The following is a 23,611-nucleotide window of genomic DNA, read 5'->3' on the forward strand; positions in this document are numbered from 1 at the left end:
GATGTCTTTGTACAACACAGAACAGCATTAGACAGATCTAATGATATTATTAGATAGTTATGTATTACAGAACCACAGACTGATCTAATGATATTATTAGATAGTTATGTATTACAGAACCACATTAGACTGATCTAATGATATTATTAGATAGTTATCTACTACAGAACCACATTAGACTGATCTAATGATATTATTAGATAGTTATGTATTACAGAACCACATTAGACTGATCTAATGATATTATTAGATAGTTATCTACTACAGAACCACATTAGACTGATCTAATGATATTATTAGATAGTTATGTATTACAGAACCACATTAGACTGATCTAAGGATATTATTAGATAGTTATCTACTACAGAACCACATTAGACTGATCTAATGATATTATTAGATAGTTATCTACTACAGAACCACATTAGACTGATCTAATGATATTAGTTAGATACAGTTATCTAATGATATTATTAGATAGTTACTACAGAACCACATTAGAGATGATCTAATGATAGACTATCTAGATAGTAGATAGTTATGTATTACAGAACCACATTAGACTGATCTAATGATATTATTAGATAGTTATCTACTACAGAACCACATTAGACTGATCTAAGGATATTAGTAGATAGTTATCTACTACAGAACCAGACTCGTGCTGTAATAAGATTCCCGCTACATATTAACAGTGGAGAGATGGCGTGACACATCCATCCATCCCAGCGTCTCCTTCTGTTTTATTCCCCACAGGCTACAGAGCTGCTATTACTGAGTACCATCTGTTTCTCTCTCACTGTTAGTCATCTCTGTCTGTCCTCTCTCTCTCTCTCTGTGTTTCTTTCTCCTTCTTTATCAGTCCTCTCTCTGTCTGTTCTCTCAATTCAATTATTTTTGTCCTCTCCCTGTCCTCCCTCCCCTTCCCATTCAGCTGTCTGCTCAGACGATCATTTGATAGGACATTCATTTACAGAGCTGTGTGTGTACCTGGCCACTGTGTGGGGGCAGAGCTGTGTGTGTACCTGGCCACTGTGTGGGGGCAGAGCTGTGTGTGTACCTGGCCACTGTGTGGGGGCAGGCAGAGCTGTGTGTGTACCTGGCCACTGTGTGGGGGCAGAGCTGTGTGTGTACCTGGCCACTGTGTGTGGGGGCAGAGCTGTGTGTGTACCTGGCCACTGTGTGGGGGCAGAGCTGTGTGTGTACCTGGCCACTGTGTGGGGGCAGAGCTGTGTGTGTACCTGGCCACTGTGTGGGGGCAGAGCTGTGTGTGTACCTAGCCACTGTGTGGGGGCAGAGCTGTGTGTGTACCTAGCCACTGTGTGGGGGCAGAGCTGTGTGTGTACCTGGCCACTGCGTGGGGGCAGAGCTGTGTGTGTACCTGGCCACTGCGCGGGGGCAGAGCTGTGTGTACCTACCTGGCCACTGCCACTGTGGGGGCAGAGCTGTGTGTGTACCTGGCCAGAGCTACCTGGCCACGGGGGCAGAGCTGTGTGTGTACCTGGCCACTGTGTGGGGGCAGAGCTGTGTGTGTACCTGGCCACTGTGTGGGGGCAGAGCTGTGTGTGTGTACCTGGCCACTGCGCTGGGGGCAGAGGTGTGTGTACCTGGCCACTGCGCAGGGGCAGAGCTGCTGTGTGTACCTGGCCACTGCGGGGGCAGAGCTGTGTGTGTACCTGGCCACTGTGTGGGGGCAGAGCTGTGTGTGTACCTGGCCACTGCGCTGTGTGGGGGCAGAGCTGTGTGTGTACCTGGCCACTGTGTGGGGGCAGAGCTGTGTGTGTACCTGGCCACTGCGCTGGCCACTGTGTGGGGGCAGAGCTGTGTGTGTACCTGGCCACTGCGCGGGGGCAGAGCTGTGTGTGTACCTGGCCACTGCGTGGGGGCAGAGCTGTGTGTGTACCTGGCCACTGTGTGGGGGCAGAGCTGTGTGTGTACCTGGCCACTGCGCGGGGGCAGAGCTGTGTGTGTACCTGGCCACTGCGCGGGGGCAGAGCTGTGTGTGTACCTGGCCACTGCGCGGGGGCAGAGCTGTGTGTGTACCTGGCCACTGCGCGGGGGCAGAGGTGGGTGTAACATGCTCCTCGATGCTCTCTGTGCGTAACCGTCTCCTCTCACTCAGCAGCAGGCCCTGGTACACCATCCCTGTAAACTGATTGGCCTCTGCCTGGCTGCTGCAAGGTACCATGGGAAAGAGCCAAGGTCAGGATCAGACAGTCATGACAATTCATCTCAACAGGAAATGACAGTATGAACTCAAACTATAGGTCATCCAAACGTGTGTGTGTGCGTGTACCTGTAGCTATGGCTGTCACACAGGGCTTGATAGATGCAGGCAGACAGAGAGGCAGCCAGGGTGTGCAGGAGATTCACCTGGAGAGATGAGAGACAAACTATACTCATCTCATGGAGGAACAAACCATTTCTAGATGAAGAGCCAACATGAGACTATGACAGAAAGGTCTGCTGTGTGGGGATTTATCTTTGAATGAAGACTCCTTGTGACAATCATTTCTGTTGGCAGTTTAGTAGTGTGTTTTAAATGTGTGATCAGTTTGAACCCCCAGGCTGTCGTACTAACAGACCCATACATACCCTGTCGTACTAACAGAGCCATACATACCCTGTCGTCCATGAGGTCAGGGTGTGGAGGCAGCTCCATCTGTGTGATGGTGTGAAGGATGTCATGGATGTGGTTGCTAAGGTGGAGGACAGGGTTGGAGATCACTGTCTTGGTGGTGGCGATACTGGCTGAGAGGAGGGGGAGGGTGGTGGGGAGGGGCAGGGGGACTGGAGCTGTTTCACTGTAGTCTCCTGGAGGAGGGGAGGAGAGGGGAGAATAAGAGAAAGGAGAGACAAGGGGAGGAGAAGAGCAAGAATATATCAGAGAGGTGATACGGGGGGAGGGAGGGAGGGAGGGAGGGAGAGAGAGAGAGAGAGAGAGAGAGAGAGAGAGAGAGAGAGAGAGAGAGAGAGAGTGAGTGAGAGAGAGAGTGTGTCTGACCTGTGTGTGTGTTTCTTCAGCACCTACCTGTTGGCTCTCTTGCAGCAGGAAGATGAGCTCCATGCGTACTGAGGTGACCCCCCCTCCCTTGGCTCCGTGCAGGCTGCAGTAGGACAGGAAGACTCGGAGCAGAGCCTGGTTCTTCCTCAGCCACGCCTTCCTCCTCTCAGCATGAAGCTGCTTGGCTGCGAGACGCCTACGCCCCAGCTGGTGGCGCTCATACGCCCCCGCCTCCGTACCTCCGCCACCCCCCAGGGACTCCTCAAACACGTCCTCTACTCCTCCATCCTCCCATCTCTCCAGCTCCTGGCTCTCCTCCTTCCCCGTCACCTGAAGAAGAGAAGAGGACAGAGGGTTTGATCTTGAAGCTGTTCTGGTACTGTAGCAGTAACAGTTACAGGAAATACTGTTTAATTCAACTCTATCCAGTTCTGGTACAGTATGTCTGATGAGACGTGGTGGTTAGGATCTAGTAGGTGACATGGTTGGGGTCAATTACATTTCAATACAGTCAATTCAGGAAGTAAACTGACATTTTGGGAAAGTTAGCAGAAATGTGCAACCCTCTGAGTGTCCTTTAAAGGGAGCTGTGTACCTTGTAGTGGCAGATGAAGTGTGTGTGTGTACACGTGTGTGTGTGTGTGTGTGTGTGTGTGTGTACCTTGTAGTTGCAGATGAAGTGTGTGTGTGTGTGTACCTTGTAGTGGCAGATGCAGTGTGTGTGTGTGTGTGTACGTTGTAGTTGCAGATGCAGTGTGTGTACCTTGCAGTGGCAGATGGTGTGTGTACCGTGTAGTGGCAGATGGTGTGTGTGTGTACCTTGTAGTGGCAGATGTGTGTGTGTGTACCTTGTACTGGCAGATGCAGTGTGTGTGTACCTTGTACTGGCAGATGCTGTGTGGGTGTACCTTGTACTGGCAGATGCCGTGTGTGTGTACCTTGTACTGTCAGATGCCGTGTGTGTGTACCTTGTACTGTCAGATGCCGTGTGTGTGTACCTTGTAGTGGCAGATGATGTGTGTGTGTGTGTGTGTGTGTACCTTGTAGTGGCAGATGGTGTGTGTACCTTGTAGTGGCAGATGGTGTGTGGTACCTTGAGTGGCAGTGTGTGTGTACCTTGTAGTGGCAGATGGTGTGTGTGTACCTTGTAGTGGCAGATGGTGTATGTGTGTACCTTGTAGTGGCAGATGGTGTATGTGTGTACCTTGTAGTGGCAGATGGTGTGTGTGTGTACCTTGTAGTGGCAGATGGTGTGTGTGTGTACCTTGTAGTGGCAGATGGTGTGTGTGTGTACCTTGTAGTGGCAGATGGTGTTTGTGTACCTTGTAGTTGCAGATGCGGTGCATGGCCCCTATCTCCTTCTCCAACCAGCTGTAAAGCTGAAAGCGCAGCTTCCCTCCGTCCACCTCATAACCCGTAGCTAACGTCCTGAGCTCTGTCATCAGTATCTTCAGACACGCTCTGAACTTCAGCTGCTCTGCAATCACGTCCACCTCAGACTCACCCTGAGAGCAGAGATGGTTCTGGAAATATGTAGCACTTAACTGTCATAATAACTCTATATTAACAGTGTCATACCTATATAATATTCTTACAGAAAAAATGATATTTTTAATTAGACTGATACATATGATATTTTCAATAAACAAGAAAATTCTTTATCGTGTTAAAAAAATGAAATGATCTTTTTGGATGATACGTTAACAGACAAGGAACTCCCAACACTACTTTTTCCACTATCACAGAGCTTATGTATCAACTCGGTTTTCTTTTAAAGTAATCTCAACAGTCAATTATATTGACTAGTGGTTATACTGACTAGTGGTTATATTGATGATGTCGCCAGCCCTACCTGAGAGTCCTCTCTCTGCAGCCCAGGTGGTCTCATCCCCCAGACTCCTCGTCAGCTTTGGTCTCCACATCAGTCTTCTTCATTGTCAGACCCCCATCAGTATCATCTTCATCGTTCTTATCATCTCCCCAGTCCAGCTGGAGTCCATCGTCCTCCACTTTGACCAGAGGCTGGCTCCAGTCCAGTGTGGCTGAGCTCTCCTCTGTACCCCAGGCAGGATTGGCCTTAACTGGGGCAGGAGAGGCCCAGTCCAGGGCCCCCTGGTTCCCATTCTCCAGGGGCAGGCTAGAGCTGACATTGGCCATGGAAGAGCCTTTACTTAGGGGGGATGAGGAGACTGACTTCTTGGTCACCTTGGGGATCTTAGAGAGCACCTCCAGGGCAAGCACTGGACAGCCCACCTTTATTACAAAACAGAATAACTCTATTAGTAACATTAGTAAGTAGCTTCCACGAGCCAAAACCGCTCATATGGCAGAAGCCTCCTGTTTCTGTAGGGTGAGGCAGCTTGATGTACTGTAAAACCCCCTGGACAGGACACTAGTCTATCTCCTGTTTCTGTAGGGTGAGGCAGCTTGATGTACTGTAACACCCCCTGGACAGGACACTAGTCTATCTCCTGTTTCTGTAGGGTGAGGCAGCTTGATGTACTGTAAAACCCCCTGGACAGGACACTAGTCTATCTCCTGTTTCTGTAGGGTGAGGCAGCTTGATGTACTGTAACACCCCCTGGACAGGACACTAGTCTATCTCCTGTTTCTGTAGGGTGAGGCAGCTTGATGTACTGTAACACCCCCTGGACAGGACACTAGTCTATCTCCTGTTTCTGTAGGGTGAGGCAGCTTGATGTACTGTAAAACCCCCTGGACAGGACACTAGTCTATCTCCTGTTTCTGTAGGGTGAGGCAGCTTGATGTACTGTAAAACCCCTGGACAGGACACTAGTCTATCTCCTGTTTCTGTAGGGTGAGGCAGCTTGATGTACTGTAACACCCCTGGACAGGACACTAGTCTATCTCCTGTTTCTGTAGGGTGAGGCAGCTTGATGTACTGTAAAACCCCTGGACAGGACACTAGTCTATCTCCTGTTTCTGTAGGGTGAGGCAGCTTGATGTACTGTAAAACCCCTGGACAGGACACTAGTCTATCTCCTGTTTCTGTAGGGTGAGGCAGCTTGATGTACTGTAAAACCCCTGGACAGGACACTAGTCTATCTCCTGTTTCTGTAGGGTGAGGCAGCTTGATGTACTGTAAAACCCCCTGGACAGGACACTAGTCTATCTCCTGTTTCTGTAGCTTGGTGAGGCAGCTTGATGTACTGTAAAACCCCTGGACAGGACACTAGTCTATCTCCTGTTTCTGTAGTGAGGCAGCTTGATGTACTGTAAAACCCCTGGACAGGACACTAGTCTATCTCCTGTTTCTGTAGGGTGAGGCAGCATGGACACAGGACACTAGTCTATCTCCTGTTTCTGTAGGGTGAGGCAGCTTGATGTACTGTAAAACCCCCTGGACAGGACACTAGTCTATCTCCTGTTTCTGTAGGGTGAGGCAGCTTGATGTACTGTAAAACCCCTGGACAGGACACTAGTCTATCTCCTGTTTCTGTAGGGTGAGGCAGCTTGATGTACTGTAAAACCCCTGGACAGGACACTAGTCTATCTCCTGTTTCTGTAGGGTGAGGCAGCTTGATGTACTGTAAAACCCCCTGGACAGGACACTAGTCTATCTCCTGTTTCTGTAGGGTGAGGCAGCTTGATGTACTGTAAAACCCCTGGACAGGACACTAGTCTATCTCCTGTTTCTGTAGGGTGAGGCAGCTTGATGTACTGTAAAACCCCTGGACAGGACACTAGTCTATCTCCTGTTTCTGTAGTGAGGCAGCTTGATGTACTGTAAAACCCCCTGGACAGGACACTAGTCTATCTCCTGTTTCTGTAGGGTGAGGCAGCTTGATGTACTGTAAAACCCCTGGACAGGACACTAGTCTATCTCCTGTTTCTGTAGGGTGAGGCAGCTTGATGTACTGTAAAACCCCTGGACAGGACACTAGTCTATCTCCTGTTTCTGTAGGGTGAGGCAGCTTGATGTACTGTAAAACCCCTGGACAGGACACTAGTCTATCTCCTGTTTCTGTAGGGTGAGGCAGCTTGATGTACTGTAAAACCCCTGGACAGGACACTAGTCTATCTCCTGTTTCTGTAGGGTGAGGCAGCTTGATGTACTGTAAAACCCCTGGACAGGACACTAGTCTATCTCCTGTTTCTGTAGGGTGAGGCAGCTTGATGTACTGTAAAACTAGACACTAGTCTATCCCCTGGACAGGACACTAGTCTATCTCCTGTTTCTGTAGGGTGAGGCAGCTTGATGTACTGTAAAACCCCCTGGACAGGACACTAGTCTATCTCCTGTTTCTGTAGGGTGAGGCAGCTTGATGTACTGTAAAACCCCTGGACAGGACACTAGTCTATCTCCTGTTTCTGTAGGGTGAGGCAGCTTGATGTACTGTAAAACCCCTGGACAGGACACTAGTCTATCTCCTGTTTCTGTAGGGTGAGGCACCCCTGGACAGGACACTTATCTCCTGTTTCTGTACCCCCTGGACAGGACACTAGTCTATCTCCTGTTTCTGTAGGGTGAGGCAGCTTGATGTACTGTAAAACCCCCTGGACAGGACACTAGTCTATCTCCTGTTTCTGTAGGGTGAGGCAGCTTGATGTACTGTAAAACCCCTGGACAGGACACTAGTCTATCTCCTGTTTCTGTAGGGTGAGGCAGCTTGATGTACTGTAAAACCCCCTGGACAGGACACTAGTCTATCTCCTGTTTCTGTAGGGTGAGACAGCTTGATGTACTGTAAAACCCCCTGGACAGGACACTAGTCTATCTCCTGTTTCTGTAGTGTGAGACAGCTTGATGTACTGTAAAACCCCCTGGACAGGACACTAGTCTATCTCCTGTTTCTGTAGGGTGAGGCAGCTTGATGTACTGTAAAACCCCTGGACAGGACACTAGTCTATCTCCTGTTTCTGTAGGGTGAGGCAGCTTGATGTACTGTAAAACCCCTGGACAGGACACTAGTCTATCTCCTGTTTCTGTAGGGTGAGGCAGCTTGATGTACTGTAAAACCCCTGGACAGGACACTAGTCTATCTCCTGTTTCTGTAGGGTGAGGCAGCTTGATGTACTGTAAAACCCCTGGACAGGACACTAGTCTATCTCCTGTTTCTGTAGGGTGAGGCAGCTTGATGTACTGTAAAACCCCCTGGACAGGACACTAGTCTATCTCCTGTTTCTGTAGGGTGAGGCAGCTTGATGTACTGTAAAACCCCCTGGACAGGACACTAGTCTATCTCCTGTTTCTGTAGGGTGAGGCAGCTTGATGTACTGTAAAACCCCCTGGACAGGACACTAGTCTATCTCCTGTTTCTGTAGGGTGAGGCAGCTTGATGTACTGTAAAACCCCCTGGACAGGACACTAGTCTATCTCCTGTTTCTGTAGGGTGAGGCAGCTTGATGTACTGTAAAACCCCCTGGACAGGACACTAGTCTATCTCCTGTTTCTGTAGGGTGAGGCAGCTTGATGTACTGTAAAACCCCCTGGACAGGACACTAGTCTATCTCCTGTTTCTGTAGGGTGAGGCAGCTTGATGTACTGTAAACCCCCTGGACAGGACACTAGTCTATCTCCTGTTTCTGTTTCTGTAGGGTGAGGCAGCTTGATGTACTGTGAGGCAGCTTGATGTAAACCCCCTGGACAGGACACTAGTCTATCTCCTGTTTCTGTAGGGTGAGGCAGCTTGATGTACTGTAAAACCCCTGGACAGGACACTAGTCTATCTCCTGTTTTCTGTATGATGGTGCAGGCAGCTTGATGTACTGTAAAACCCCTGGACAGGACACTAGTCTATCTCCTGTTTCTGTAGGGTGAGGCAGCTGTTTTTGTGAGGCAGCTGTACTGTAAAACCCCTGGACAGGACACTAGTCTATCTCCTGTTTCTGTAGGGTGAGGCAGCTTGATGTACTGTAAAACCCCTGGACAGGACACTAGTCTATCTCCTGTTTCTGTAGTGAGGCAGCTTGATGTACTGTAAAACCCCTGGACAGGACACTAGTCTATCTCCTGTTTCTGTAGGGTGAGGCAGCTTGATGTACTGTAAAACCCCTGGACAGGACACTAGTCTATCTCCTGTTTCTGTAGGGTGAGGCAGTTTGATGTACTGTAAAACCCCCTGGACAGGACACTAGTCTATCTCCTGTTTCTGTAGGGTGAGGCAGCTTGATGTACTGTAAAACCCCTGGACAGGACACTAGTCTATCTCCTGTTTCTGTAGGGTGAGGCAGCTTGATGTACTGTAACACCCCCAGGGCCTTACCCCCGATATATCTCTTTATTAGTAACATTACTTTTAGATTAATTAACTTATCCTTTATTTATAAAAGGTGAGAAAAATTATAATCTTAAAATACTGTTAGTATACAGTGACTATAGTTTTTAATGCCGTGCCACATTACACCTTATAATAAGTACTATACTACAGCCGTGGCCAAACGTTTTGAGAATGACAAATATGAACTTTCCCAACATTTGCTGCTTCAGTGTCTTCAGATATTTTAGTCAGTTACTATGGAATACTGAAGTATAATTAAGAGCATTTCATAAGTGTCAAAGGCTTTTATTGACAATTACATGAAGTTGATGCAAAGAGTCAATATTTTCAGTGTTGACCCTTCTCTTAAAAGACCTCTGCAAACCGCCCTAGCATGCTGTCAATTAACTTCTGGGCCACATCCTGACTGATGGCAGCCCATTCTTCGGTAATCAATGCTTGGAGTTCGCCAGAATTTGTGTGTTTTTGTCTGTCCACCCGCCTCTTGAGGATTGACCACAAGTTCTCAATGGGATTAAGTCTGGGGAGTTTCCTGGCCATGGACCCAAAATATCGATGTTTTATTCCCCGAGACACTTAGTTATCACTTTTGCCTTATGGCAAGGTGCTCCATCTTGCTGGAAAAGGCATTGTTCGTCACCAAACTGTTCCTGGATGGTTGGGAGAAGTTGCTCTCGGAGTGTTGGTACCATTCTTTATTCATGGCTGTGTTCTTAGGCAAAATTGTGAGTGAGCCCACTCCCTTGGCTGAGAAGCAACCTCACACATGAATAGTCTCAGGAAGCTTTACTGTTGGCATGACACAGGACTGATGGTAGCGCTCACCTTGTCTTCTCCGGATAAGCTTTTTTCCGGATTCCCCAAACAATCAGAAAGGGGATTCATCAGAGAAAATTACTTTACCCCAGTCCTCAGCAGTGCAATCTCTGTACCTTTTACAGAATATCAGTCTGTCCCTGATGTTTTTCCTGGAGAGAAGTGGCTTCTTTGCTGCCCTTCTTGACACCAGGCCGTCCTCCAAAGTCTTTGCCTCACTGTGCATGCAGATTCTCACACCTGTCTGCTGCCATTCCTGAGCAAGCTCTGTACTGGTGGTGCCCCGATCCCACAGCTGAATCAACTTTAGGAGAAGGTCCTGTCGCTTGCTGGACTTACTTGGGCGCCCTGAAGCCTTCTTCACAACAATTGAACCGCTCTCCTTGAAGTTCTTGATGATCCGATAAATGGTTGATTTAGGTGCAATCTTACTGGCAGCAATATCCTTGCCTGTGAAGCCCTTTTTGTGTAAAGCAATGATGGCACGTGTTTCCTTGCAGGTAACCATGGTTGACAGAGGAAGAACAATAATTCCTAGCACCACCCTCCTTTTGAAGCTTCCAGTCTGTTATTCAAACTCAAATCTGCATGACAGAGTGATCTCCATCCTTGTCCTCGTCAACACTCACACCTGTGTTAACGAGAGAATCACTGACATGTCAGCTGGTCCTTTTGTGGCAGGGCTGAAATGCAGTGGAAATGTTTTTGGGGGATTCAGGTCATTTGCATGGCAAAGAGGGACCTTGCAATTAATTGCAATTCATCTGATCACTCTTCATAACATTCTGGAGTATATGCAAATTAACATCATACAAACTGAGGCAGCAGACTTTGTGAAAATTAATATTTGTGTCATTCTCAAAACTTTTAGCCACGACTGTACAGGTATAATACAATATAGTTTTTTAAGTTGTCAACTTTGTGTTATCTTCAATGCTTCTAAATGCATTGTATCCATGTGTGGTTGAATTGTGTTATTAAATGATTGATTAAAACAAATCAAAGACCTTGAAGTGTGCGTTGGCGGTGGTGAAGAAGAGTTTGCGTTCGATGAGGTTGATCTCGTCGACACTGCTCTTCTCCGAGGTGAGGCCTAGTGATGATGTCACAGCACCCTCAGGGGACGCGTAGTGGCGGCGGATGATCAGGGGGTGTGTCCTCAGGTAGTTATAGAAACTAAATACCACTGGGTTACACGACTTCACCATCACATCTGGGTGGGGGGTTAGAGAGGGGAAAAAGGGAGAGAGAGAGAGGAGGGGAGGGAGGGGGAGAGAGGAGGGGAGAGGAGGGGAGAGAGGAGGGGAGAGGAGGGGGAGAGAAGGGGAGGGATAGGGAGAGAAAATGGAGGGGAGGGATAGGGAGAAAGTAAGAGGTAGATAGAGGTCAATGCAAATTAATCCAGTTAGAATATAGCATCAGCACTCAGCTGAAACATCCCTGTCCTCTCTGAGGGTGTGATCTACCACCATGCTTGCTCACCTGGGTTCTCATCATCCTCTTTGGGGATGCACTCTAGCAGTGTGTCCAGGGCTTTGGTGTAGTCCTTCATGATCCAGAAGGCTATGCTGCGTAGGAATGGGTCCGGGTGTAGTTTGGTGCAGTGGTACCCTGACCCGTCCCTCTGGCAGCCCAAAACCTTCTCATACAGGATGGCTTGGCAGGTGGAACTGCTCTCATAGTCAGCCTCGTACAGCCTGGCTACTACCATGGCCAACTGGATATCTTCCATCTTCTCCAAGCACACCTAGAGAAGAGGGACAGTTATAGGAGGAGAAAGAGGACAGTACAGTTAGAGTAGAGGACAGTTAGAGTAGAGGACAGTACAGTTAGAGGACAGTACAGTTAGAGGACAGTACAGTTAGAGTAGAGGACAGTTAGAGGAGAGGACAGTTAGAGGAGAGGACAGTTAGAGTAGAGGACAGTACAGTTAGAGTAGAGGACAGTTAAAGTTGGCCTGTGTTCCATAAGGAATACACATTGCCTTGCAAAAGTATTCACCCCCCTTTTTTACTAAGCAAGTCAGTTAAGAACAAATTCTTATTTTCAATGACGGCCTCGGAACAGTGGGTTAACTGCCTGTTCAGGGGCAGAACGACAGATTTGTACCTTGTCAACTCGGGGATTTGAACTTGCAACCTTTTGGTTACTAGTCCAACGCGCTAACCACCTTGACATTTTTCCTATTTTGTTGCATTACAAAATGTATTTAAATTGATTTTTAAATGGATTTCATGTAATGGACATACAAAATAGTCCAAATTTGTGAAGTGAAATGAAAAAAAAAATGAGCTGTTTCAAAAATTTAAAAGGGAAAAGTGGTGCGTGCATATGTATTCACCCCCCTTGTGATGAACCCCCTAAATAAGATCTGGTGCAACCAATTACCTTCAGAAGTCACATAATTAGTTAGATTGCACACATGTGGACTTTATTTAAGTGTCACATGATCTGTCACAAGATCTCAGTATGTATTTTTACACACCTGTTCAGAAAGGCCCCAGAGTCTGCAATACAACTAAGCAAGGGGCACCACCAAGCAAGCAACACTATGAAGACCTAGGAGCTCTCCAAACAGGTCAGGGACAAAGTTGTGGAGAAGTACAGATCGGGGTTGGGTTATAAAAAAATATCCGAAACTTTGAGCATCCCACAGAGCATCATTAAATCCATTATTAAACAATTTAAAGAAAATGGCACCACAACAAACCTGCCAAGAGAGGGCCGCCCACCAAAACTCACAGACCAGGCAAGGAGGGCATTAATCAGAGGCAACAAAGAGACAAAAGATAACCCTGAAGGAGCTGCAAAGCTCCACTGCAGAGATTGGAGTATCTGTCCATAGGACCACTAAGCTGTACACGCCACAGAGCTGGGCTTTATGGAAGAGTGGCCAGGCCAGAAAAAAGCCCATGCTTAAAAAAAAAAATAAGCAAACATGTTTGGTGTTTGCCAAAACGCATGTGGGAGACTCCCCAAACATATGGAAGAAGGTACTCTGGTCAGATGAAACTAAAATTGAGCTTTTTGGCTATCAGGGAAAATGTTATGTCTGGCACAAACCCAACACCTATCATCACCCCGAGAACACCATCCCCACAGTGAAGCATGGTGGTGGCAGCATCATGCTGTTGGGATGGTCTTCATAGGCAGGGACTGGGAAACTGGTCAGAATTGAAGGAATGCTAGATGGCGCTAAATACATAGAAATTCTTGAGGGAAACCTGTTTCAGTATTTCAGAGATTTGAGACTGGGACGGAGGTTCACCTTCCAGCAGGACATTGGCCCTATGCATACTGCTAAAGCAACACTCGAGTGGTTTAAGGGGAACATTTAAATGTCTTGGAATGGCCTAGTCAAAGACATGTCCCAAGAGACTTGCAGCTGTAATTGCTGCAAAAGGTGGGTCTACAAGTATTGACTTTGGGGGGGATGAATAGTTATGCACGCTCAAGTTCAGTTTTTTTGTCTTATTTCTTGTTTGTTTCACAATAAAAAATACTTTGCATCTTCAAAGTGGTTGGCATGTTGTGTAAATCAAATGATACAACCCCCCCAAAAATCTATTTTAATTCCAGGTTGTAAGGCAAGGGATGAATACTTTCGCAAGCCACCGTAAAGGTAAGGTAAGTAAGTGACACTTAGAGGAGAGGACACTTAGAGGAGAGGACACTAAGAGGAGAAGACACTAAGAGGAGAGGACAGTAAGAGGAGAGGACAGTAAGAGGAGAGGACAGTAAGAGGAGAGGACAGTAAGAGGAGAGGACAGTTAGAGGAGAGGACAGTAAGAGGAGAGGACAGTAAGAGGAGAGGACAGTTAGAGGAGAGGACAGTTAGAGGAGAGGACAGTTAGAGGAGAGGACAGTTAGAGGAGAGGACAGTTAGAGGAGAGGACAGTAAGAGGAGAGGACAGTAAGAGGAGAGGACAGTTAGAGGAGAGGACAGTTAGAGGAGAGGACAGTTAGAGGAGAGGACAGTTAAGAGGAGAGGACAGTAAGAGGAGAGGACAGTAAGAGGAGAGGACAGTTAGAGGAGAGGACAGTAAGAGGAGAGGACAGTAAGAGGAGAGGACAGTAAGAGGAGAGGACAGTAAGAGGAGAGGACAGTAGAGGAGAGGACAGTAAGAGGAGAGGACAGTAAGAGGAGAGGACAGTAGAGGAGAGGACAGTAAGAGGAGAGGACAGTAAGAGGAGAGGACAGTTAGAGAAGAGAGGACAGTAAGAGGAGAGGACAGTAAGAGGAGAGGACAGTAAGAGGAGAGGACAGTAGAGGAGAGGACAGTAAGAGGAGAGGACAGTTAGAGGAGAGGACAGTAAGAGGAGAGGACAGTTAGAGGAGAGGACAGTAAGAGGAGAGGACAGTTAGAGGAGAGGACAGTAAGAGGAGAGGACAGTAAGAGGAGAGGACAGTTAGAGGAGAGGACAGTAAGAGGAGAGGACAGTAAGAGGAGAGGACAGTAAGAGTAAAGAGGACAGTAAGAGGAGAGGACAGTAAGAGGAGAGGACAGTAAGAGGAGAAGACAGTAAGAGGAGAGGACAGTTAGAGGAGAGGACAGTAAGAGGAGAGGACAGTTAGAGGAGAGGACAGTAAGAGAGAGAGGACAGTAAGAGGAGAGGACAGTAAGAGGAGAGGACAGTAAGAGGAGAGGACACTTAGAGGAGAGGACAGTAAGAGGAGAGGACCGTAAGAGGAGAGGACAGTTAGAGTAGGGTAGAGTTCTGAGAAGCCACACCAGGCACTGTCCACACATCAAGCAGGTTCTGCATGTGCAGGGTTTGTAACATAAACTTACTAAGACACCTGACAACCATAGATGTATTCAGGGTCTGTCTCTTGCTGGACTAAAAACGCTGTTCAACGGCAAATCAAGGTTCAAGGTTTAGACTGTTTGCTAAAAGTGACTAAACAGTAAGACTCATGGCTAAGACAGACTAAAATGATGAACGTGTGATCTAGTATTCTCCTCAATGATGACCTTTTGAACCGACTGTCTGGTAAACTATCCCCAAACACTTACAGTAGGAACCCATTCCCCCTCTAGGCAGTGTCCTGCTATCAGCATGTTGAGACTGTGCTGTTGCACCCTCCGCCCAAGGTAAAGTAACCCCAACATTTACGTAGCTAACCATCCTCACAACCTTATCTTTCAGGTTTAGACTAGACCATTAACACACACAGCTGTAGAGCCTCACGTCATTGACACACCTCCTAGTTGACTTCCATAAACATTGGTCTGTGCCAGGTTTCCATGGCGAGGACAATGTCACAACAACAGACACAATACAGGTGCAGCTGAAGTAGGTCTAAACTAGGAACAGACTGTGTGTGTGTGTCTGTGTCTGTGTGTGTGTGTGTGTGTGTGTGTGTGTGTGTGTGTGTGTGTGTGTGTGTGTGTGTGTGTGTGTGTGTGTCTGTGTCTGTCTGTCTGTGTGTGTGTGTGTGTGTCTGTGTGTGTGTCTGTGTGTCGTGTCTGTGTGTGTGTCTGTGTCTGTGTGTGTGTCTGTGTGTGTGTGTGTGTGTGTGTCTGTGTGTGTGTGTGTGTGTGTGTGTGTGTGTGTGTGTGTGTGTGTGTGTGTGTGTCTGTGTGTGTCTGTGTGTGTGTCTGTGTGTGTGTCTGTGTGTGTGTGTGTGTCTGTGTGTGTGTGTGTGTGTGTGTCTGTGTGTCTGTGTGTGTGTCTGTGTGTGTGTGTGTGTGTGTGTGTGTGTGTGTGTGTGTCTGTGTGTGTGTGTGTGTGTGTGTGTGTGTGTGTGTGTGTGTGTGTGTGTGTGTCTGTGTGTGTGTGTGTGTGTGTGTGTGTGTGTGTCTGTGTGTGTGTGTGTCTGTCTCTGTGTGTGTCTGTGTGTGTGTGTGTGTGTGTGTGTGTGTGTGTGTGTGTGTGTGTGTGTGTGTGTGTGTGTGTGTGTGTGTGTGTGTGTGTGTGTTTCCAGACCTCGATGGCGTCTTTCAGGGAGCCAGCCAGCAGGAAGAAGGCAGCAGCCTGTTCAAAGCGCTGTTTCCCCAGCAGAGAGAAAGCGTTCTTCAGAGCTGCTTTACGCCAGCGGTCCTCACTGAAGTTATTCTTAAAGAACACCGTCATCTTCTCATCACGCTGAGACCTAGAGGAGAGGAGGAGAATATAATAATAATAATATAATATACATTATTTACCTACTGTACATGATTCATGTAATAGAGTTCTGACACATGGATAAACATAAAATGTGGATTTTAAAGAAAGGTCCAGGAGAGGTGAAAAACTAAACAAAAAGGTGAGACAAAACAAACTGATCTGGGATCAGGCAAGAGGTCCAGGTGTGTTCCAAGTGTGTTACCTGAACAGGCCCCAGAGAACAGCCTTCTTCTTCATGGCCAGGTAGAACAGAGCTGCATCTAAAGGATCGTTGTTCCTCTGGAACGCTGCTTTACCCACCTACACACAGATCAACCAATCAAACCATGAAGACCAACCAATCAATCAATGATAGGAGTTCAGGCCACACCACATCATCCCGTACCTTCTCCACCATCCTGCGTAGTGTGTTGATGTTGCGTATCCACCAGCCCACCCCTACAGCCCGTAGCTCAGACCACTGAGGGTCTCCTCTCTGCATGGCCGGGATCATATTCAACATCTCCTCCTCAGCCTCCGAGTGGAACGCCCACGCAAAGTGACACGTAGACAGACCTGGGGGGAGACAGGTGACTGTGTTCAGAGAGGAGAGAAAAGGTTGCTTTGCTTCAGTGCTTGATTGTTGACTGTTGTGTGCTTTAGTAAAACATACAAAAAGGGAGGGAACAGGGCCCAGAGAGAGACAAAATATCTGGACCTGGGAGGGAACAGGGCCCAGAGAGAGACAACATATCTGGACCTGGGAGGGAACAGGGCCCAGAGAGAGACAAAATATCTGGACCTGGGAGGGAACAGGGCCCAGAGAGAGACAACATATCTGGACCTGGGAGGGAACAGGGCCCAGAGAGAGACAACATATCTGGACCTGGGAGGGAACAGGGCCCAGAGAGAGACAACATATCTGGACCTGGGAGGGAACAGGGCCCAGAGAGAGACAACATATCTGGACCTGGGAGGGAACAGGGCCCAGAGAGAGACAACATATCTGGACCTGGGAGGGAACAGGGCCCAGAGAGAGACAACATATCTGGACCTGGAAGGGAACAGGGCCCAGAGAGAGACAACATATCTGGACCTGGAAGGGAACAGGGCCCAGCGAGAGACAACATATCCACTGCAAGTCATCCTACATATCCAATACTAGAGCAATATCTCAGTATAATGTACCAATAAGACACTCTCTATGACCCTCTCCATCACAGCTCAGAAAGACAGATTGTGAAGCAGGAGTGTGTGTGTGTGTGTGTACCATACCTTGGTGCAGCAACTGCATGCGGTACAGTGGGGGTAGAGAGGTGAGGAGACAGGTGTGTAGACGCATGGCTAACAGGTACCTCAACCCACACTCATCCAGGGCCTCACCACCTAGACAGAATCACATTATTAACACATGGGTTAGTGTAGCACATTAACTCACACAGACACACTGATCAGATGGAATCAGATGGTGCCAGTCTTTCCCATTCATTTGAGAGAGCAGCTTCCTCCTAAGACTCCACACCAGATGGAGAGGGTTGAGGGATCTCTCTGTCCCCCTCTACCCATCCAAACTGATGGCTTCGGATTTATAAACTTGAAATATTGTTAATCATCACTTATACTAGCGACATAAGGAGTGCCATAGTCTGGTTTCTACACCAGAAGTCAACTTCTTGGTGACAGGGGGGCAGTATTGAGTAGCTTGGATGAATAAGGTGCCCAGAGTTGACTGCCTGCTACTCTGTCCCAGATGCTAATATATGCATACTATTTGTAGTATTGGATAGAAACCACTGTGAAGTTTCTAAAACGGTTTGAATGACGTCTGTGAGTATAACAGAACTCATACGACAGGCGAAAACCTGAGACAAATCCAACCAGGAAGTGGGAAATCTGAGGTTTGTAGTTTAATTTAAGTGATTGCCTATCCAATATGCTGTGTCTATGGGGCCAGATTGCATTTCCCAAGGCTTCCAGCAGATGTCAACAGTCTTTAGAAAGTTGTTTGAGGCTTCTATTGTGGAAGGGGGTTGAATAAGAGCTGTTTCAACAAGTGGACTAGGCTGAGGCCGATCAGGTGTTTACTGAGCGGTCACGTTCCTTTGTTTTCCTCTGTAATGAATACGCTATTATCCGGGTTGGAATATTATTGAAGATTTATTATAAAAGACCCTAAGGATTGATTGTAAACATCGTTTGACATGTTTCTACAAACTGTAATGGAACTCTTGACTTTTCTTCTGGATTTTGCATTCGCGCATTGTGCCTTTGAAATAGTGAACTAAATGCGCAAACAAAAGGTATTTGGACATAAATATGGACGTAATCGAACAAAACAAACATTCCTTGTGGAAGTGGGAGTCCTGGGAGTGCATTCCGATGAAGACCAGCAAAGGTAAGTGAAGCTTTATAATGCTATTTATGACTTTTGTTGACTCCACAATTTAGCGGGTAACTGTATGTCTTGCTTTTGTGGCTGAATGCTGTTCTCAGATTATTGAATATTGTGCTTTTGCCGTAAAGCTTTTTTGAAATCTGACACAGCGGTTCCATTAAGAACAAGTTTATCTTTAATTCTATGTAAAATATGTATCTTTCATCAAAGTTTATGATGAGTATTTATGTTATTTGATGTGGCTCTCTGCAATTTCTCCGGATGTTTTGGAGGCATTTCTGAACATGGCGCCAATGTAAACTGAGGTTTTTGGATATAAATATGAACTTGATCGAACAAAACATACATGTATTGTGTAACATTGAGTCCTTGGAGTGTCATCTGATGAAGATCGTCAAAGGTTAGTGCTTAATTTAATCTATATTTCTGTTTTTTTGTGACACCTCTCTTTGGTTGGAAAATGGCTGAATGCTTTCTGTGACTAGTTGCTGACCTAACATAATGATGTGTTCTACTTTCGCCGAAAAGCCTTTTTGAAATCGGACACTGTGGTTGGATTAACGAGAAGTGTATCTTTAAAATGGTGTAAAATACTTGTATGGTTGAGGAATATGAGAATTCTGTTGTTTTGAATATGGCGCCCTGCAATTTCACTGGCTGTTGGCAAGGTGGGACGCTAGCGTCCCGAACAATCCCAGAGAGGTTAATGGGTATCTGTAGGAGGAATGTATATGGTGGGGTCAAGGAAGGATGGATAGGAGCCAGGCGGTTTTGGGAGGTGCTGAGTAGAGGAGAGGCAATCACATGACTGTAGTCACTGATAATGGTGGAGTGTGGAGTAGTGAGGAAGAGAAGGAGAAGGAACAGTTTATGGCCCGTATCACTTAACTTCCTGCCTAGTAATATAGATGTAATGTTTAGAGGGAAGGAGGAGACTCCACCCAAACTGGGGTATATACACGACCACTGGTGGAAATATGTCTTTGTCTTACGCAGCTGTACGGCCTAACGGGTGAATAAACTTAGTTTAAGCTTTACTAATCTTCTGAGTTTTACTAAGTTCATGTAGAACCTCTCCATCCCCCTCTACCCATCCATACAAAGAGATGAAAACACTGATTTAGCAATCAGCCCTTTAAATGTCTTCCACTCTATGTGCCTGGTCCTCCTCCCTAAATGGTACCCCATTTCCTATATATTGCACTACTTGGTAGCCTGGTAGTTCAATGTGCCCCATAGTCCTGTGTCTTAGTGTGTCTCGTCCATGAACCTTTTAACCTTCGCTCCCTCTCCCGCCCTCTCCCCTCTCAATCTCTCCCTCTCCTTCTTTCTCTCCCTCTGCTTACTTTACAGAGGAACAACCTGCTAAGGTCTCTTTCTCACTTCCCCCTTAAAGACTAAATAACATCTATAACAAACTGATACTGGAGGTGAAATGACAAAGATAACTGTCAGTGTGTGTTTATATCAACCATTAAGAACACGTAATCAGGGAACAACTCTGACTAGACTAATTACATTATATTTCCATTTGTTTTGCCTAATAGACCATGGTCAGGTAAAACATGACCCAAGTCACAGACACCCTCCCTCCCTCCCTCTGAGACTGACCTGTGTACTGTTTGTCAGTGGAGCTGCTGACCTCTGAACTGGTGGTAGCTACAGTATCAGCTAGAGCCACCAGAAACATCTGTTCCAACCTGGTCAGACCTGGAAGACTGGAATGCATCAGCTGACTAGATAACACCTGGAGGGAGGGAGGGAGGGAGGGAGGGAGGGAGGGAGGGAGGGAGGGAGGGAGGGAGGGAGGGAGGGAGGGAGGGAGGGAGGGAGGGAGGAGGGAGGGAGGGAGGGAGGGAGAGGAGGGAGGGAGAGAGAGGAGGAGGGAGAGAGAGAGCGAGGAGGGAGAGAGAGAGCGAGGGAGGGAGAGAGAGGAGAGAGAGACGAGGAGGAGAGAGAGAGAGAGAGGGAGAGAGAGGGAGAGAGAGAGGAGGGAGGGAAAGAGGGGAGGGAGAGAGAGAGAGAGAGAGGGAAGGAGGAGGGAGAGAGGGAGGGAAGGATGGAGAGAGAGGGAAGGATGGAGAGGATGGAGAAGGATGGAGGGAGGAGGGGAGAGAGCGAGGAGGGAGAGGGAGAGGGAGGGGAGGAGGGAGGAGAGAGAGGGAGGGGAGGAGGGAGAGAGGGAGGGGAGGAGGGAGGGGAGAGAGGGAGGAGGGAGAGGAGGGGAGGGAGAGAGGGAGGGGGAGAGGGGGAGGGAGGGAGGGAGGGGAGGAGGGAGGAGGGAGATGGAGGAGGGGAGGGAGAGGAGGGAGGGGGAGGGAGGGAGGGGAGGGAGGAGGGAGAGAGAGGGAGAGAGGAGGAGGGAGAGAGAGGGAGAGGGAGGGAAAGATGGAGGAGGGAGAGAGAGGGAGGAGGGAGAGAGAGAGGGAGGAGAGAGAGAGGGAGGGGGGAGGAGGGAGGGAGAGAGAGAGAGGAGGAGGAGGGAAGGAGGAGGGAAAGATGGAGGAGGGAGAGAGAGAGAGAGGGAGGGAGGGAGGGAGAGAGAGAGAGGGAGGGAGGGGAGGGGAGAGGAGAGAGAGAGGGAAGGATGGAGAGAGAGAGAAGGATGGCGGGAGGGAGGAGGGAGAGAGCGAGGAGGGAGAGAGGGAGGGGAGGAGGGAGAGACGGAGGGAAGGATGGAGAGAGACAGAGAGAGAGAGAGAGAGAGAGAGAGAGAGGGAGATTAGCAGAGAATAATTACTGTATTAATCACAGAGGCGATACATTTGCTTGACAAACAATTAAACCAGACAATAACATCTAAACCACAAGCTGGTAAGTAAATAAATGTTGTTGTTAACCTGTGCGTGTTCTGGTCCGAAGTAGGTGGGTCCGTACTGAGACAGGTTGATGAATCTAGACTTCTTCTCTACTTTCTCTGTAGCGAAGCTCACAAAGTCATCCGTCGTCACAGCCTGCAACTGAGCGAGGGAGACATACAATCACTAGATGATTGATTGATTATTGATTTGGGTATAACAGAGAACAAGATTACATCTGGACCCAAAGGTTAACACATGGAGGGGTCACATGGTTCCAACAAACATTTACTGCATATCTTGTCTTTAGGTAACAGACAGAATATCAACATTATACAATAGAAAATAAACCAACAGAATCAAATTGAAGAATCTGTTGAGCATCTACACACTTAGGAAGTATGATTCTATGAAAAATGAAACATCTGTATGTGTCACTGAAACATCCAGCTAAAACCTGAATCCTCTTACCTGGAACAGGTCTGTGTACTGATCTCCTCCTGTCTTCCTCGCCCCCTCTACCTCAGACACCTTGCCTCCCTTCGCCCCCTCCTCTCCTCCCTTATAGGAGGTGTCCAGGTCAGCAGAGAGCAGAGCGTAGAGGGGTAGAGGGGGAATGGAGTTGATTTCTGTGTAATCTCGTCCCCCGTCGCGGCCGGCCACGATGGTGTCTTTAGCCGTACTGCCGCTCACACTGATTGTCCGGGACAGGTGGCGTCTGGTTCCACCCTCACCTGCCTCCACGTCCCTCACCACAGCAACCTCCCCAGCGATACATTTCACCAGGTGGGACAGGATGGCCTGAAGAAGAAGAATAACCATCTTCCTCATCCGTGGCAGAGACATTGATGTAGTCATTGACGGCATCATCGCCATCATCATTGTCATCATAATTACAGCAGCCATGTTGTTGTAATCATCATCATGACATTCTATGACTACTCAAGAAGTTGTCTGGTCACTTAAATAAATGTATCTTGGTTGCAAACATTTATAAAGTGGACAGGCAGATGGACAAACAGCCAGCCAGCCATTCAAGCAGCCAACCAGCCAGCCCACCAACCAATCAGACAAACAGCCATCCAGACATTCATCCACCCCACCCAGACCCACCAGACAGACAGCCAGCCAACCAGACATTCATCCACCTCACCCATCCACCCAGACAGACAGCCAACCAGCCATCTATTCATCCATCCACCAACACACCCAGCCAGACAGCCAACCAGCCATCTATTCATCCATCCACCAACACACCCAGCCAGACACCCATCCACCCAGCCAGACACCCAACACACCCAGCCAGACACCCAACACACAAGCCAGACACAACACACCAAGCCAGACACCCAACACACCAAGCCAGACACCCAACACACCCAGCCAGACACGCATCCACCCAGCCAGACAGCCAACACACCCAGCCAGACAGCCAACACACCCAGCCAGACACCCAACACACCCAGCCAGACACCCAACACACCCAGCCAGACACCCAACACACCCAGCCAGACACCTAACACACCCAGACAGATACCCATCCACCCAGACAGATACCCATCCACCCAGACCAGTCAGTCAGACCCACCTTGGCGCGGCGGACCTTCCCCAGGTCCATGAGCTCCAGCAGCTGTGTTGGATGGTACTGAGGCAGGGTGGGGGACAGGGAGTGGGCTGCCTCGAACAGACCCCCCTCATGCAGCCCTGCCGGCGCCTGGAGAGCCTCGTCGATTGCCACGTTGCCCTCAAACACACTCTTGGACCGGGGGCGCCCCTTGAACGCCAACGAGGATCCCCCCGTGGTTGCATTGGTGGCCGTCTGCCCTCCGCCCCCTCCAACCCCCCCGGCGATGTTATCTTCAGAGGAGAGGCTGTCCCCCTCTGCCTCACCGGGCTTGCGGTCCTGGCGCCACTGGGCGTACACGTGCATCTCACAGTCCATACCCACCACCAGGATGCCGTCCCTCACCCAGGACAGGGACACGGGCAGGGAGGGGGTGCCGTCTACAGAGGAGAGCAGGTCCACAGTGCGCAGCAGGATCCAGCGTGAACGGATACCCTGTTTCACATTACATTAGGGATGCAGGGGGGTAATAATAATCATTATTATTATAATAATAATGTTTATTATCCAGACGCTTTATAGTGTAGTCATTAGGCTCTGGTCAAAGGTAGTGCACCAATTAGGGAATAGGGTGCCATTTGGGTAGTCAGAGAGTAGTCTCACCCTAAATTCTTGTTCACTACATGCAGTACTTTAGTCAGA

The 23,611-nt window shown here is 48.3% G+C and overlaps 1 protein-coding gene across 1 annotated transcript in view; it reads right to left on the reverse strand.

Moving 5' to 3' along the window:
• Positions 1-23,611, reverse strand: part of dmxl2 (Dmx-like 2) — a 116,172-nt gene that overhangs the window by 36,670 nt on the left and 55,891 nt on the right. Inside the window, 17 exon segments of the mRNA XM_042317632.1 lie at positions 2,044-2,174; positions 2,297-2,373; positions 2,624-2,790; positions 2,793-2,814; positions 3,032-3,334; positions 4,327-4,543; positions 4,902-5,257; positions 11,070-11,275; positions 11,545-11,809; positions 15,994-16,159; positions 16,376-16,473; positions 16,559-16,728; positions 17,428-17,538; positions 20,159-20,294; positions 21,388-21,507; positions 21,817-22,146; positions 22,934-23,404. Of these exon segments, the coding sequence (XP_042173566.1) occupies positions 2,044-2,174; positions 2,297-2,373; positions 2,624-2,790; positions 2,793-2,814; positions 3,032-3,334; positions 4,327-4,543; positions 4,902-5,257; positions 11,070-11,275; positions 11,545-11,809; positions 15,994-16,159; positions 16,376-16,473; positions 16,559-16,728; positions 17,428-17,538; positions 20,159-20,294; positions 21,388-21,507; positions 21,817-22,146; positions 22,934-23,404 (3,346 nt within the window).

The sequence above is a fragment of the Oncorhynchus tshawytscha genome, unplaced genomic scaffold (genome assembly GCF_018296145.1).
Source record: "Oncorhynchus tshawytscha isolate Ot180627B unplaced genomic scaffold, Otsh_v2.0 Un_contig_3158_pilon_pilon, whole genome shotgun sequence".
Lineage (NCBI taxonomy): Eukaryota > Metazoa > Chordata > Actinopteri > Salmoniformes > Salmonidae > Oncorhynchus > Oncorhynchus tshawytscha.